Genomic DNA, 16620 nt, shown 5'->3' with positions numbered 1-16620 from the left:
TTTTTTGTTTCTCATTTTTTTATTATTAAATAACCATCAATGTTTAGCTATTTTTTCGTATTTTGCATGAAATTAAAATAAACTTTTTAAAGATAAGCTTCTTAACCCTCTAGTGCCCAGTGCCGCCTCTAGGCGGTCTTCAGTCAAACCTCCAAAAAGCTTCAATAAGGACTTAAAAAATGTTTATAAGGCTTTATAGTGATTTTTTCGAAGTCCGTCTCAAAATTAATTTGGGTACTAGAGGCTTAAGATAATTAATTTTGATTTTTTATGCTTTTAATTGTAAAAAAGTTTTTTCACCGTGTATATTCTTTACGGAAAGATAGAATTATTATCTACAACTTCGCCGAAGACCAAATCACACCGCTCAAGGAAACTGTTCCGGCTCCAAAAAATATTTGCAATCATCATTACCAGGGCCGGATTTAGGCGCTGGGGGGCCCAGGGCAAATTTGTTTATGAGGCCCTCTTTTCTTAAAACATTTAAAGGTAACGTTCTGGAAGGTGACGAGCAAAAAAAGGTCGCCCCAGGACTAGGGGCCCAGGGTGTTTGCCCCCTTTGCTTCTCTATCATATGAATGATAGAGAAGGTTGAAATAGCAAAAAAATACCACAAAAGATCAATACAATAGTCGCAGTGGTCCAAATCTTACAAAAAAAAGAAATAGCAAAAAAATAAGGCCAATGGTAAAAAGCAAAGCAAAAGCCAATCGTAAAAATGACAAAAATGATAAAACAATAAAAATCAAAAGCATAAGAAAAGCGGTAAACACTTCAAAATGAAAAAAAATGATAAAGAAGAGTGAAAATGATCAGAGGGGCCATCCACATACCACGTGGACAGATTTTTAACGGCAACAGTGGCAACTTTCCTCTGTTGTATATTGCTCCCCAAACCATCACAGTCGAAGAATTCTGGATTCATTCTACTCCTTTTTTCATCGGCTGGAATATCAATAAGACATTATCAATATATACGATCATTTTGCTTGTTTAAAACAACCTCCAAAGTAAATAATCTAGCTTTACTTCTTACAGGTGAACTTTAAACATGTGTCGCAATCAACACTAATACAGCTGACTATAACAGGGTAGGGCAGAGTTTGCATCGGGAGGGCACTTAAATGTGTGTATTACTTTCACGATGACACCCTGTACTAAGATTCTTACTCGCTTGTCAAAGCGTACTCTGTAACCTTGCGGCTACAAAGCTATCCACAAAAGAATTTAATGTTAAGCGTAATGTGCATATTTTATCAACAGATCAGTTAAAATTTGGTAAAAGTGATTGAACCGGTAACATCGGTAGAAGTTTGCGAAATTGATAAACATTCAAAATAAATATGGTGAAAATATTAAAAATAACGGAATGACGAATATGGTAATATTTTTTTTTTTTTTTTAAATGGTTAAATCAATAATATCTAACAATTTGTTTGAATTCGCTATAATGTTCAAATTGGTGAATTGATAATTGTAAAGTACATATTTTTTTTAACTAGTCAAATAACTGGCGCCGACAATTGTCCAACACGATCAACGCGTCCAAATTTTTCATGTTGCCAAACACGATCAATTTTTATGTCTTTTTTACTCTTTTAGTGGCCTATGACGACTCAGACTTCAGATGTGGCCACCGTTGATTAGTTTTGGTTCAATAAACTGGGAGTATGACAACCAAGACTCTTGATATGACCACCAAAGTGATTAGTAACATGGCTTTGGTCATGGCCATTATATTACCGCAACATGTTTCAATCATGAATTTTTCCATAACTTCTCAACCAGTGAAATATACACTGCTGAATTGCAAATTTGATAAACATACTCAACGAATTCTGATAGTCCAAAAACATCCTCTCATAAATCTTGCGTCGGGAAAAACGTATCGCCATGTTTATTATTCACATCAATTACCTAGCAATCAAGCAAATGATTGATCAGTACAAACGGTCGATTACAAGAAATAAAGAAATAATTGAGCATTAAATCATGCTTCTTGGTGTAACAAAGGCAAGTGCCACTATATTTCGTTCATAGAAACAGAAAATGAACCTGTAATCAATCGATCACACAAAAGTCACGTCAACCGGGCACCAATCAAACGCTTCGCCCACCCTGCCAGGCACATTAAACACCCGGCCAGACGGGAAGCTTAAAATTGTTAAACATGTAAAAATTATTCTGCTCATAAATATCCACAACAGTAGCACAGGCGTGGGTAGTAACCGTCGAGTTCTTCCAGGAAACGCTAACGACCACTGTGTGCGAACATACTTTTTCACCACGTCCTCGTCGTCGCCCGCCCTGGAGAAAAACTTCAGACGCATCGGGATAAGGCAAAGCAATTAAACTCTACGAGAACAGCATAACTGATCGCTTGTTTATAGTATATTTTTCCTTGTCGCTGTCGTGGGTTCGTTCGAAGTACCACAAAATGGCCAGTGGCCAGTGGTTTGAAAATTAAATAAAGTTGTGGTCAGCTTTTACATAAATTTTCAAATCAAGCATCCTAATGTCTAGCGACAACTGTTCCGACCTAAGAACGAGAATGAGAGCGAGAGCCATTACCAACTAGAAATCTATTATGTTCCACCCCCTAAGGACCAACCGCTAACTGCGCTACTGCATGAAAGTCGCTACCTACTGTTGCCTTTAGTTCCCTTTGCTCCTCCCACCTCACGTTTCGTTGTTCGTCGATCTTGATGGGAGAAAGCGGTTCCGTGCCGAACGAACCCGCTGTGGCTCATGGGGATATGAAAAACTGAAACGGGAATCAAGAGAAAACCAAGCTAGAACAGAAAACGACCGGCAAACTGGCCCGGAAAATTGGATTTTATGATTTAATGTTAACAACACGACTATAATACGAGAAAGACTAATTGTTTTTTATGGTTAGTCGTAGGAATAAGTTTTGCTATTTTTTTCAGTTTCTCTCATTTACTTTCATCCTTCCATTTAACCATTAAAAGTAGTTTTGTACGCACGTGGTCGCTTTTTATTCCTCTGTAGAACTATAAGTACCGTAGATAGGTGTAGCAATTACATTTCGTGGTTGGCAGCTTTATGAGTTTCACAGCGTATTAAAATCGAAACTTTTGTTTTTTTTTCGCCAGGGGTCACGATGGGTTACGCGGAAAACAGCTACACCAACTCGAACAACGGAGGCAGTGTCAATTCACAGGATTCAATTTGGCAGTTAAAAATGTCGGCAGCTCAGGCAGCCCAAGCAGCAGCAGCGGGCGGAGGAACTCTAATGTCCGGCCATCATTACGCCGAACGACAAGCCCCGATGCCCGCTACGAGCACGGCTGGTCTATCGTACGGCGGTTACGATCCGCTGGTACATTCCGCCTACGGTACGGTGGAAGACTATGCCAGCTATCCGCACCTCGCGACAACGCCTAGTCAGCAGGGGCCCGACGATGTGTATCAGCAGCACACGTCACGCCAGAGTCAGAATCCCTCGCGGCAGGACTACTGTGGCGATTCCTACGCGTCTGTACATAAGCCGAAAAAACGACTAGACCAATCTCATTTAGGTAAGCTACTTTGGGTGGAATATATTCTAGAGTAGACATGTGGAATTGCTTATTTTGCTAACACACGGTAGCCGATTAGAAATTTTATGAGACAAGAAATGACTGAGAGCTATATTCAATGAAAAAATGCGTTTTGATAATCTTCTAGTTCCACATTTGACGAGACATGAACATAGTTCGTTTTTTCCTGCATTTACTGGATATCGAAACTGAAAAATATTCAACTGAAAAAAACAAACGGTGTGATACCCGTGAATGACGGATTACGTGAAGTCACATTAGTCACATAGTTTTCCATTTTCTTCTACGGATAAACAAAACGGTTTCAATTCAGCTCAAGATATTCGAAGTTTTTCTTAAGCCTAAAAAATAAAAATTTATCGAAGCGCTTATAGTAAGCGATTAAGAATATGAGGAAATATAGAAAACCAGCTGATACCCGGCCAGCGTTACTATGCCACAAAGTTGACGAAGACAACCGGATACCTTTCAAATGTAAATAATTAAAAAATATTAATATTACCATGCTATAACTATTAGGCTGTATATATCCTGCTCAAAAATCTGTTTTCTTTAATCATGTTTCTACAATGATATATTTTATATCAAAACTCTAACTTACATTAGGGAGAATAGCAATAGGTAAAATGTTAGAAACTTGACGAAACCTCAGCCCTATTCTGAAGGGCTGTAATACGTAGAGTAGGGTGGCAATATCTGTATGAAAGAAATTTCATCGCCGAATTTCAGAAACCAACCATGCACATTTTGTTCGTTGACCCAAAAAAAATGATCTGTGCAAAAGTTCAGTTCAATAAACCCGGTGGCAACTAATGCTGGCTTCACTCATGTTGAACGTAAACGTCAGTGATGCCACCGGGTTGAGTTCAATCGGACATGATTTAGGGGTGCCTCAAAGCACTCAAAGTTATGATTTTTCGACCCTCGACATCAACCAAGGGGAGAGTATATGAAATTGGGAAAATCGAAATTTTACGATGACAAACGACTTAAAAATGCAAAAAACGACGAGTTCTGGAGTTATCTCGAAAAAAAAATTTTAGCCGAAAATCGACCTTCTGGGTAACCGAAGGCACCAGCCGAAAAATTAAAGGTGGCGACTTCCAGTATCTGAGGAACAGCCAAAAACGGTTGATGGTATTTTATTTAATACGAGAATTCCAACAAGTTGCCGGAAACCAGTTTTAGCTACCATTTTGAATCTTGTTGAGGCCACCTTAGTATTTCTATAGAGCTATTTCATTTGTTTTTAGAGCGTTTATCATTCAAAGAATTGTTGAAAAGGAGAAGTTAGCATCGAACTTATTCTTCGCGATCATTCTCGAATGCAATGATTTCTGGACTCTGAACATCATTTTGATTTCGGAAATAACTATATTGGTTTGTATTTGGCCATTTTTGGCTGTATTCCAGCAACCGAAAGTAACCAATGGGCAACAGGAATTTCAAAATGGTGTCTGAATTTTATTTCCGGTCTCTGGGCACTATTTTAGGTCCAGAAATATTCATATCGGTTGGTATTAGGCTGTTTCCGAAAACCGGAAACCGCCACCTTTGATTTAAAAATGACCTCTGAGGACGATTTTTGGCCTATGTGCATCATCTAGATTACAGAAGCACTTGCCCAAATAACATGCGTTATTATAGAATAGTTGATGTGACCTATTCCATTACATCTCTATCACCAGAAAAACACAAAAATTGAAGGCTGCTATAGAACAAGTACCGATACTATATGAAGTATTACATAACTGCATGAATGCAAGCCAACTTGATAGAGTGAAGTGGCAAAATACGCCTCGAGTACTAACCTACGGCAATGCGCAAATCTGTTGCTATGACAACTGCTAAACAGCGCATGCGCAAATGTGTTATGCGCAGTGCAACTAGATTGACAATCGTTTCTATCAGAGGCAATTTTAATTGATTATAAATTGATGATGAAAAATAACACAGTGCAACAATTTTTTTGCCTTGGCTCCTATGTATGATTTTCTGATGAAGTTTGATGCGAAAATAAATTTCCCTGAGTTTGAACATATTTCAACTTAAGGGGCCACAATGGCGCCATTTCGAATTTTTGAGAAACCGGTAATTTCTGTGGTTTTTTTCAACGCCATTTTGTTTTGAGGCCAAATATCAAAATTCTAAGAGTTTGTCCACATATTAGCATCTTTTTACCCATCTTTTGAAAAAAAAAACAGATCTGAAATGTCAGCAAAATGTCGATTTTGCCCCAATTCCCCTACAATACTAAAATAGGTTGCTAAATATCTGCTGACATTTTACTTAGATCAGACACCTACAGTTTGACTACCACTTTAAGATATTGGCGAATTATCATAAATGCTCAAAAATAATCGATATTATTTTGCTCTGTGAAAGATATACTAAAACTATGCCAAACCCGGTTTCGTAGAATCACCGTTATGAGCTCAGTTTTTGTCCGTTTTAAGATCTGTTTTTTCAAAAGATGGGTAAAAAGATGCTAATATGTGGACAAACTCTTAGAATTTTTATATTTGGCCTCAAAACAAAACGGCGTCGAAAAAACCACAAAAATTACCGGTTTCTCAAAAATTCAAAATGGCGCCATTGTTGCCCCTTAAGTTGAAATATGTTCAAACTCGGGGAAATTCAGTTTTGCATAAAAATACACAAAAAAATTATATATAGAAGCCAAGGCAGAAAAAAAGTCAATTTTTGTTGCACTGTGTAATATTCAACCTCTGAAAGTGAGTTGTTTTTTTCGTTCAAATATCGTTTGATTAAGAAATTAAATGATAATTAAATGAAGCATGACTTGTAAATTTGGTTTTAATATTTTTCAACGATTCAAGAAACCCGTACCTAATTAAAATCATATCAGTTTCAGGTGTACTCATAACTACAAGGACTACTCTCATCAAGTAGAATCTAAACATTTTAGGTGAAGTGACACATTCAAATCCATTTGCTGCAGTTTGCTCATTCCAAATTTCAGTATGAACGAAGAAAAAATACAAGCAAATATTCGCTCGATTGTGACCTCACTAGCAAAGAATGACATCAGACGAATCAAATATGTACCTAATTTTTTGTTAAGCAAATACGATGGCAAACACGGGCAAACAAATATTGACCATCATTTTAGGCAAATATTTGCTTCGTGTAATGTCCGCCGTTTCCAATTTTACATAGCACAAATAAAAAGGACGCCATCGACTGAAAGAAATTTGCTGCCCAAATAATATAACGATGTTGGTCAAAAAGTAATATAACTTGCAATCTAGTTATTCAATTTCAACTATGTCAGAGAAAAAGTTTCGAAAAATAAAAAATATACATTACAATTATGGTAAAAACGCCTCAACATTGTAACAGAAACCATAAAACGCCAACTTTTTTTATCAAAAGTTTTGTAATAACTTTAAGTTTCAACAAAAAACCTTTAATTCAAAAGTTAGTGTTGTCCAAGCCTGTCATTTCTCCACAGAAATTCACTAGTGTGTAGGAGAATACCTGTCACTGCCAAAACAACTACTTTAGCACTGGTGGGTAAAGCGACGCAATTGCTTGAGAAGAGCAGCGAATCGTGAGCATCTGAGCAGTTTGTGAAGGAAAACCGCGATTGAATCTGAAATATCTTTCCAAAGAGATAATAAACTGGTGTGACCTTTCTCGCACGAAAGGACAATACGCTCAAAATCCACACAATAGAGCACAGCGCAGTGCTTTTACTGTGTGTCTCTCAAGCAAATATCGAATGGAGGTAAAAAGTAGATTCCGTTGTTTGCAATGGATCACAAAACTGAAAAAAAAAAATAAATCTGGCCGCCCGTCACGCATGTTTGCTCTTTGAATGCTATCGAATTTACCTCAGCAATGCTCACCACGGTGTACTCCTGTGTATTCTTAGTAGAGTGATTCACCACTCTTATTTCGCTCAGCTGTGGTGTAAGCAGCGAGTGTATTATTTTACTGCGAGCGGCTGAAACACAGCACAAAGCAGAATGAAGATGCAAGGTTAGATGCTGGGTAAGATGTGAACGGTGGATATTCACTCTTTCCACATATTAAGAAAAATAAAAAGCCTGATGTTGACTATTAATTGATTTTTAGTGAAAACAAAACACTTTCTTAAACAGTTTTTTTACACAATCGGAGGTGTTATGGTACAGAAAAATTGAAGAAAATTAAATGTATTTTCAGAGTATCTCACTCCGGTTTGAAAAATTATACAAATAGTAGAAAATGTATTTTTTCTCAAACAATATCACTTCCGATCGACCTCATTTCTTTTAAAAAAGAAAGCAGAAAATAAACATTGAAGACTAAAAAAATGAAAACAGTAGGAGGGTGGTATCCAAGACACGACCACAAAGTTTATTAGTTGGGGTTACCCTACACACTAATATCACCAACTGCAGAAGGCAGTTGGCTACTTTTCGGGTTGCTTGATTTTGCCCGGCAGACCCTCTTTTACAGGGCGGCGTGTACCGCTATCGGATTTCGGACTTTCACTAGAACACAAAAGGAAAACAAAATAAATAAACAAAACAAAAACATATCGGGTTTATTTCCTCCAGCTGTCGTAAGTGGCTTCTCTTCTCTACTGATGGAGACGTCTGGTGCTTCTTCCAAGCTGCTCCCGAGATAGCGGCATCCACCAGCAGCTGCAAGGATGGTCTTCGGCGGGTGGTGTTTTCCGCTCCTTTTTGATTAGCCGGGGTAGCAAACACTGCTTACCAATCCGGCGAGCAACACACAACAGTAGCACACGATCCACGGGCAAACGGGACAACCTTCGTTGGACTTACACAACACAAAGCGGCACAACCTACGCTTTTTGCGAGACAAGAACTGTAAAAATTTAACAGTAAAAAACGCGCACAGAAACGTAAACAAAACGACGCGTGTCTCACCGTGGTCGAGGCTAAACTAACTATCCCGCGATGGCTGCCGACCACAACAAACCCGCCGAGACTTAATTCAGCACCACTTTTTCGCAGCTAGAGGAAAATACCGGCCTATCTAACCCTAACAATTTATCTACAAACATGACATAAAAATTATCGAACCTATCTAACGCGACAGTATCGTTCACAAACGAAAAAAACGAACGAATTTAAACGAAAATAAACAAACTTATGTGAACGATATTCAGCGCAAGTGGTGAGAACTGTCACTCTGGGTACACGCTGCTGCGGGGGTGTTCAATTGCGGGTAGTTTTCACTAATACACTCCCTCACAAAAGTACCCATAATAAGGGTTATTTTTACGTGAACACGCTCTTGCAGCGTTACCCAAAATTAGATAAATTTTCCACTCGATGCTGAAATTGCAACCGCACAGGTTACAAGTTGACGTAGGACTACGATAGTTTTATATTTCATTTTGAGACTACTGGCTATATTTGATTTGAGCACGTTTTACTTTTGACATGGTTCGATTAATCACGGAGCGATTATTTTTAATCATATTATTGAAATTATTCGTTTTTTTTACCAATTTAATCCTCCAACAGAAAGGTATTTTGATTCTCAGTACTAAAAACCGTACTATGTCTCTAATTACTCGGGTGGTCAGATCAAGTATCTAGGTCGTCATAGGCCACATACGGACCTGTCCCCATTGAGTTCCGGTTACTCCCCAAGCAGCAAAATTTGTTTCGATCATGAACTTTGTGCATCATGAATGAATGAATGAGAGCGTATTATAGCTTTTAAAGTGAAATAGCAGCTGCACTAAAAGAGTTAGGTGCTTGGTGTCAAAGAACAACTTGTATAGAGTAGACTTCAATGTTTAATTTGGTTAACAACAAAACCCATGTTTATTACACATTTCAGAGAAAAAATTTCATTTCAGTTCTCAAAAAACATTCGATTTCACACTTGTTCCTTTCTAAGTGCTTCTTTTTTTTCTCTAGTTTAACGTTTTTAAGACACAATTGATTACGAAATTTTACAGCTTTCCAAAGAAACCAACAGAATTGAGCTAGCTATCATACTTCTTGTGCTAGATCTCGTTAAAGGCAAGCATAACCGAAAACTGGAAAAAGTGAATAACTCTGCAGTACATTAGGCAGACAATATGTGCAGTAGGGAAAGCAAAAAATAAGCGAGCTAGAAATAAGATACAGATTTGGAAAAATTTACCGCATCCCGGCGGGACTTGAACCCGCATTCCCCCTGTCTTCGGCATGGTGTTTTGACCAATTAAACTACGGGGGACGATGGTACTGTTCCACAATCTATATGCGTATCACATTCCACAGCCGACTTATTCTATTGCTCATCCCTAACTACACACACTGCTGCGCAAGCGTTATTTATAGACTGAAAGGAATGTCTCATCACACACAGAAGAGTCTGCTGAATAAGTCAGCAGTGGAATGTGTTACGCATATAGATTGTGGAACAGTACCACCGTCCCTCAACTGCTTAATAAACTTGAATGTTAACGGGTAAAAGCCGTAACAAAAAGACATGAAGTATTCTCCATATTTTAAATTATAAGTAAAGGAAAAAAGAATAAATAAATAAAACTAAAAGCTGTTAAGCTAAAAAATGTTGAATTTTTCTGTCGGTTCAAATTGAAAAAAAAAAAACATCAGGATTCTCCACGAGAAAATTTTCATCAGATTCTTCAGGAGAAATAAGAATGTCTGAAAAAGCCCTGTTTGAGTAAATTTACGTTTTTAGAGTTTCCTCATGAATTTGCAGCGTTTAAATTTAATTTCTTACAACTTTTGCCGTGGCGTATTTTTAGTCAGATGAAAAGGGTATGATATTTATTTTTTGTTAAATACAGGAGAGTTTGCGCCTGAGTACACAAACGTTGCCTTGACATAGAACTATGAATCCCATAACAAACTGTTTGGCTATAAATTAGAAAATTTCGAACATTATGCGACGAATAATAAAACTGAGAGGTTTACTGCGTCTAAGTATACTTGATTTATCTGCTTTGTTAATCAATGCTCTTGTCGAACACGACAATCCGTTGCTTACCTTATAAACAAGTCAAAAATGAGGAATACAAAGCATGAAGAATAACGTTTTGTATTGTTACAAATATTTCTTGTTTTTCTTCAATACTGACCATTTTAATGGCGATGATACACCAATTTTTTGTTTGTTGTATGGACTAAGATCAAGTTTGAGATTTGGAATATAACAAGTTACTATTTTTCTCTTGCAGATTCATCGTCGTATCACGATGTTAGCGGTCTTCCTGATCCATACCTGGAGCACCTTCAGCTTCACTCCCACCAGCAAGACCAGGAAGATAGTAATTCACTCCTTCAGCATCAGCAACAGCAGCACCAGGTGCAACAACAACAACAACAACAACAGCAGCAGCAGCAGCAAATGTCCCTAAACTACGACGAAAACCTGGAGAGTGGTTACTCGACGCCCAACTCCCGGAATCGACGCGTGATACGAGAGATAATTGTCTGAGAACAGCCCAGGGTACGTTTCGCCAACGGAACGTGCCTGTGAATCGTCTGCTCCACCTGCTAATTCCTTCACTATAGACAAAAACACAACTATCAACCAAACCGAAAACCTGCGACACTCGCTCTCTGTCTCTCTAACCTGTTTTTACTATGTAAATAAAGTGAACCAAACGAGGGAACCCGCACTCCTGTACTTACAATTACAGCAGAACGAAGAGCGTTGGATGCATCTTCCGAAATAGGCAAAAATTATCCTGTTAGCAAAATGCCCAATAGATCGGCAACGGTTGCGTGGCAAGCGCCTGACGGAAACCACAAAACGGTTTCGATAAGTTTTCCGAGCAAAAAAAAACCAACACCATCCTTTCATAATGACAGTGATTCGCGAAAACCATTCCTCGCTTCAGGATGTACTGGAAACAAAAAAAACGATTAACTGTCCGACAAATTACTATTATTGCAATTGTATTACCTGCCTCGCTTCTTTTATATTAACATTAAATAAATAACATCCAATAACAGGCATTTGGGAAAATGTCACCAAAAAAAGCAATATGCACACAAACGGAACCAATTGCATCACGGTAGTCACTGCAGAGCAAATGAACATTGTTTGCATTGATGCGTGTGCCGCTTAATTGTCATTTCATATCATTTCGCTGTTGGCAGTTTGTTCGCATGCGCATGCGGCATAAAAACTCTACTGGCAGTCATACCCGTACGCATATAATGAGGAAAGGAACTGCGTTCTCCTGTCGCCTCACCCCCACACTGAGGTTTATTTTTTTTTTCTCCCTTGATTTACTAAGCCCACCGTAACAGGCTTGCCCCGTAATCGTTGCCACCTGACGCTAGAATATGTAATGTTTCATTGGTTTATATTTTTAATTAAATTGTATCATTATATACATAAAGATACGTGCCCTTAAAGGGAATATAATTCGATTGCGAATTATACGAGCGAAAGAGAACCGAATCGACGACTGGTCGTGTGAGAGTGAGATGGGGGCAACATAAAAACAAGGAGAACCATAACTCAACGTACTTTAGTAAACGTTTCAGTGTATTCGAGAACGAGTGAGTAAAATATATTTTATATGAAATTACCAGTGTTTAAAACATTTGCACAAACATAAAAAATAAAAACCCAGTCACAGCAAATGAGATCAAACACGTAAATGCCTGCCTAGTTATATCAACTCTCCCGAGGTACGGAACACTTTGTACACGCCGAATAGAAAAAAGAAAATAAAAACTAAGAAAGCAGAATTTTATTTAGAACTTAAACAAACAATTGTTTGCGAAGCAGCAGAAAAATCTGTGTATAAAAATCGAATTTATCTAGGGTCAAGCGAAAGAGGATAGCGAAAGCAACTGTATGGCTAAAAACGATGATATAGCTGTATTTTATCTCGAGCAATTGTTTTAAATCCATTCAACCCCACAAAACTGTTTATACCTATGCCGTCTACATTAATAAACAAACAAACAAACAAAATATTGCAAACATAAAAACAAAGGAAGCATCGCTGTTTCTATGTACATGTGAATCGTCGTGTGTGTGATAAAACCGCAAAAACAAAATACAAAACATATTTTATGCAAAACATTACCTAAACGGCGCAGTCCTGTGATTTGGCAGCACTGTCTTCGCACAGCCTCTACCTGTCTCGCAGTATAATAGTGAAACCGTTGCGTACCAGTTGCAGCATTTTGTTTGCCCACCGCGAGGCCCTATTTTACTGTACAGTAGTTGTTGGATATTACAAATTGCATGAATCTCCTCTATGTACAAACGGCTTACGTGCAAATGCATATTTTAAAAACAGTCACAAAAAGCGCGCGCGAATGTTCTGAATTTTATAGTTTCGAGTCGATGTATTCAATATTTTACTTTATGAATTTTAATGTAATTCTTGTATTATAGCGTTTCCAACCGAATGTTTTTCATTAGTGAAAAAAAACCTGCCATAGGGGCCAGCTTCGAACCAAATGGTCTTGAATATTCTGTTTGTATCGGGTAACGATAGGTTCGAAATAAACAAATAATAATGATTCAGACTCAACTGAGAGCAATTACCCTATTGACTGAACATGAATAATGCACTCTCCCACGGAAAGTGTAACGTAACGGTAACGCCGCGCATAGAATTATAACTCTGGTTCGTGTATTGGGAAGCGTTTGTAGACCTCGCAAAAGCGGATGCTACAAACGCTTTTCTCTCACTCGGTTATTTCCGTACACTACCAGGCGTCTCCCTTGGTAATCTAACAAAATGGAAACTTACCGGTTAAATTCAAGTTCTAAACATACTCCAGGTGATCGAAACTTTTGGCAAGACACTACGTTAATTTAGTTTTACCTTAAGATATTTAATTTCAATCCAAAAAAATACTTTTACGATTAATTCGTTGTTATTATATGTTTGTATGATCTCGCACAAATTTATGTTCGCAATATGCTATAATGTCACTATGCCGTACTCGCGAAGCAAAAAAACACGATGATATTGTTTTCATGTACTCTTCCGCTAAATTTAACTCAATGTATTAATATTTACGATTGGATTCCTACCAGAGAGCACAGGAACTAATGATCGATGTAGATAAATTCCTTGTTTTTTAGATAGGGAGCTATTCTATTATTTGCCAAGCCTTACCAGTTAAGAAGCTAAATACAGCAAAAGCGGCTTTCGAGCGAAGAAACAAGAATTAAATTTGCAGTTAGGTGGGTGTGCGTCACTTTATGTAAAACGATAAGCAAAAAATGCTCTATAGCTTTAAGAAGTCCTTCGATTCTGCAACTGAATATACTTTCCAAAAATGTATACCCGATCCTACAGCACTCGTGGAATACCTTGATGGACAGTATACAATCACGGCGTTTAATTAGGTCGAGAGAAAAATAAGCATTTGTAAATATACAGATTAAGTATAGGGCAAACCAGAAGATAGCAGCACGAAAAATGCAGCATCACTAATTATAAAAGCAAGACGGTGCAGACATAGAAAGAAGCAAAAAAGCGCAGGAGCTAAGCTGGAGAGAAAGAAAATGCCAGCCAGCCGCGCTAAACGAGGAAATTATTTTACGTATGGTAAGGCAAACACTGTTGCAGAAAAAGTTAATTGGTATCGTCGCAAAAAGGAAGAAAAACTATCTCCTGTCATGCGATTTACGTACGCGTACGGCTGGCAGCATTTTCTTTCTCCCAGATTGTAGCGTGAGAAGAACCGACCGCGAACGCCCAACCGGGCAAAAACGGTCCGTGAGGAATGATAAAGTTTTAACAGATTAAGAAAAATATGTACGCTAATATATGAAGAAACTCACTGGAAGAAAGAAGAGAAACTATGAGAAATAAAAAACTTTTTTAATGTAAATAATATCGTAAAGTTTCCGCTGTAGTTTGTTTGTATCACAACACTTCGCCTTCGTCGCCTGGTGCGAGAATTACTTATTAATTTCTCACGCTAATATGTTCTTTTGATCTAATACGCATCAGCCATTTTATCTTCGGACGTTTAGATCTCAATAATCTTCATCATCGATGCACGGTTTTCTGATTTTCATGTATCTGCTGAAATAGCGTGATTTCCTGTGCAAACGTGAATGAAATGACAGTTGGTACATGAGTAAACTGTCATTCAATGGACAATGGCAATAATTTATTTTAAATCACTGGTATAGCTCTACAATCTAAGTATCATCGCGACTTGCCTTATAAAGCAAACCCCAAGCACCATCGACTTTGAATAAGAGCTGCACATTTTTGAAGCATTAAAAAGAAACTGAACATTTCAACTCGCGCAGTTTCATTTTCATTTCATGTGTTTTGACTACTTGCATCGAACCACTATTAACATTCTTCTCATTAAACGTTACTAGATTACAAGTTTCCACTCCGCCTTGTGAAAATTGACCATTTCAAATGGTACTGATGACTCTTTCAGTTGATGAAATAAATTACGCCTTTCTTTCGTTCAGTGTGTTATTTAAAATTGGTATTGCATCACGTCTTTTGCGAACACTTTGCGAACGTCTCCGCCTAAAATCATTTTCATTTGAAAATCGTCAGGCGATAGTGACGCTGTTAACCTTCGCTTTGCTGTCAAAATAAATGCAAGAGTATTCGAATTGCTTGATATGACTAACAAAGTGTTCGGAAAACAACGTCAGATATGGATAACTCTTTAAGTGTACATCGTCAAATCACATGTAAATTTGCTATTCATGCATTTAAAAAGATTCTTACAACAAAGCTGAAGTCAGTGTAATGTATCAACTCATCATCTATCTATATAAAAATGTATTCTTTGTTCGTTCGTGATTGCAAACATCAGGAAAGGATTGACGGATCCGCATGATTCTATTTTTGTTGTCCTTATCTTGGGCTGCAGTAGGTTTACAAAAAAAAATCGAAAAATGAACTAAAAAAGTTTAAAAACATTGACAACCAATTTAGTAAAAAGCTCTGCATAACTCAAGAATTCGAAGAGCAAATGGAATAATTCGAATGTTAACATCTTAAAGTACAAGAAATGATTTTTGATCATTTGACACCGCTCCCTCATCTGGAAGAGAGGGGCGTATATAACACATATCTCATCCATTTTTTTGCGAGAAAAAGCTTTAAATGATCGGGATGATGCACAGAAGCCAAAAATTGATCCAAGACGCCATTTTTAAATCCAAGGTGGCATCTTCTGGTTTCAGGAAAACAACCGTAAATGACCAAATACGTCTGCTATCGTTATCGACGATGACGATTGCGTCTTCAAACATTAACGTTATCGATGATAACGATATTTACCTGACGTTATCAGCTCACTAACGTTTATCAGAGCAAGTGTACTAGTGCCTTTATTTCGATTGCTAAAGCTAGCTTGATAACGAACAAAATAACTGCACCGAGCGTTGCTATTTACTTTTGGAAAATAACAACTCAAGGAAGGAAAAACTCTCGAGTAGCAACGAATCCATAAGTTTGGCAATGCAATAGCAACGATCCGATCCGTTGCTATTGGACTAAATGCAGCTTTGTTTGTGTTATTATCCAAGACAGCAGCCAAAGTGAAAACAAACTGCGAATTCGTTTTTCAGACGTTATAGATTCGATACCGTCTAGTAGCTATCGTCATTGGCAATGACGATAATGTCTAAAGACGTTAGCGTCATCGTCGTTAACGATAGCACACAGTATCGTTATCGGCGTTTACGATAAGTTATCGATTAACAACCTTGTACACATGCATTTCTGCCGGCGAAAATTAGAAACCTCAACCAACCAGAATTTACTCACGGGACAAGGATGGTCGTAAAGCATCTAAAAACCAAAGCTTTGCAAGCAACGATACATTAAGACAAATTAAAGGGGGAGGATGTTCTCATTTCTACAAAACCAATCATATCAAACGATTTGTTAATCGCAAGATCAATTTTTGGAAGTATGGGCAACCATTAGAATTCCCATGCCATCGATGTCAAAAATTAATAGAATTAGGCAAAAGTAAGCGGAACAAAGGTTGCCGGGTCGGATAGTACCGAACAGAAAAAATGTGACTTTTCTCAGCGTTAAAGTGTTTCAATGTAGATTGCGGCACCAGGATTTTTTGTT

General features: G+C 37.8%; 1 protein-coding gene across 1 annotated transcript in view; it reads left to right on the top strand.

Annotated features, from left to right (window-relative positions):
• LOC129733200 (hemicentin-2-like) overlaps nt 1-14389 on the top strand; it is an 842839-nt gene extending 828450 nt beyond the window's left edge. Inside the window, exons 7-8 of the mRNA XM_055694853.1 lie at nt 3117-3542; nt 10747-14389. Of these exons, the coding sequence (XP_055550828.1) occupies nt 3117-3542; nt 10747-11006 (686 nt within the window). The 3' untranslated portion in view covers nt 11007-14389. The remainder of the gene's footprint in view (nt 1-3116; nt 3543-10746) is intronic.
• The last annotated feature ends 2231 nt before the right edge of the window (nt 14390-16620 follow it).

Source organism: Wyeomyia smithii, chromosome 3, assembly GCF_029784165.1.
Source record: "Wyeomyia smithii strain HCP4-BCI-WySm-NY-G18 chromosome 3, ASM2978416v1, whole genome shotgun sequence".
NCBI classification, from domain to species: Eukaryota; Metazoa; Arthropoda; class Insecta; order Diptera; family Culicidae; genus Wyeomyia; species Wyeomyia smithii.
Note: the sequence above shows the minus strand (reverse complement) of the source record. Positions and strands in the feature narration are given on the sequence as shown.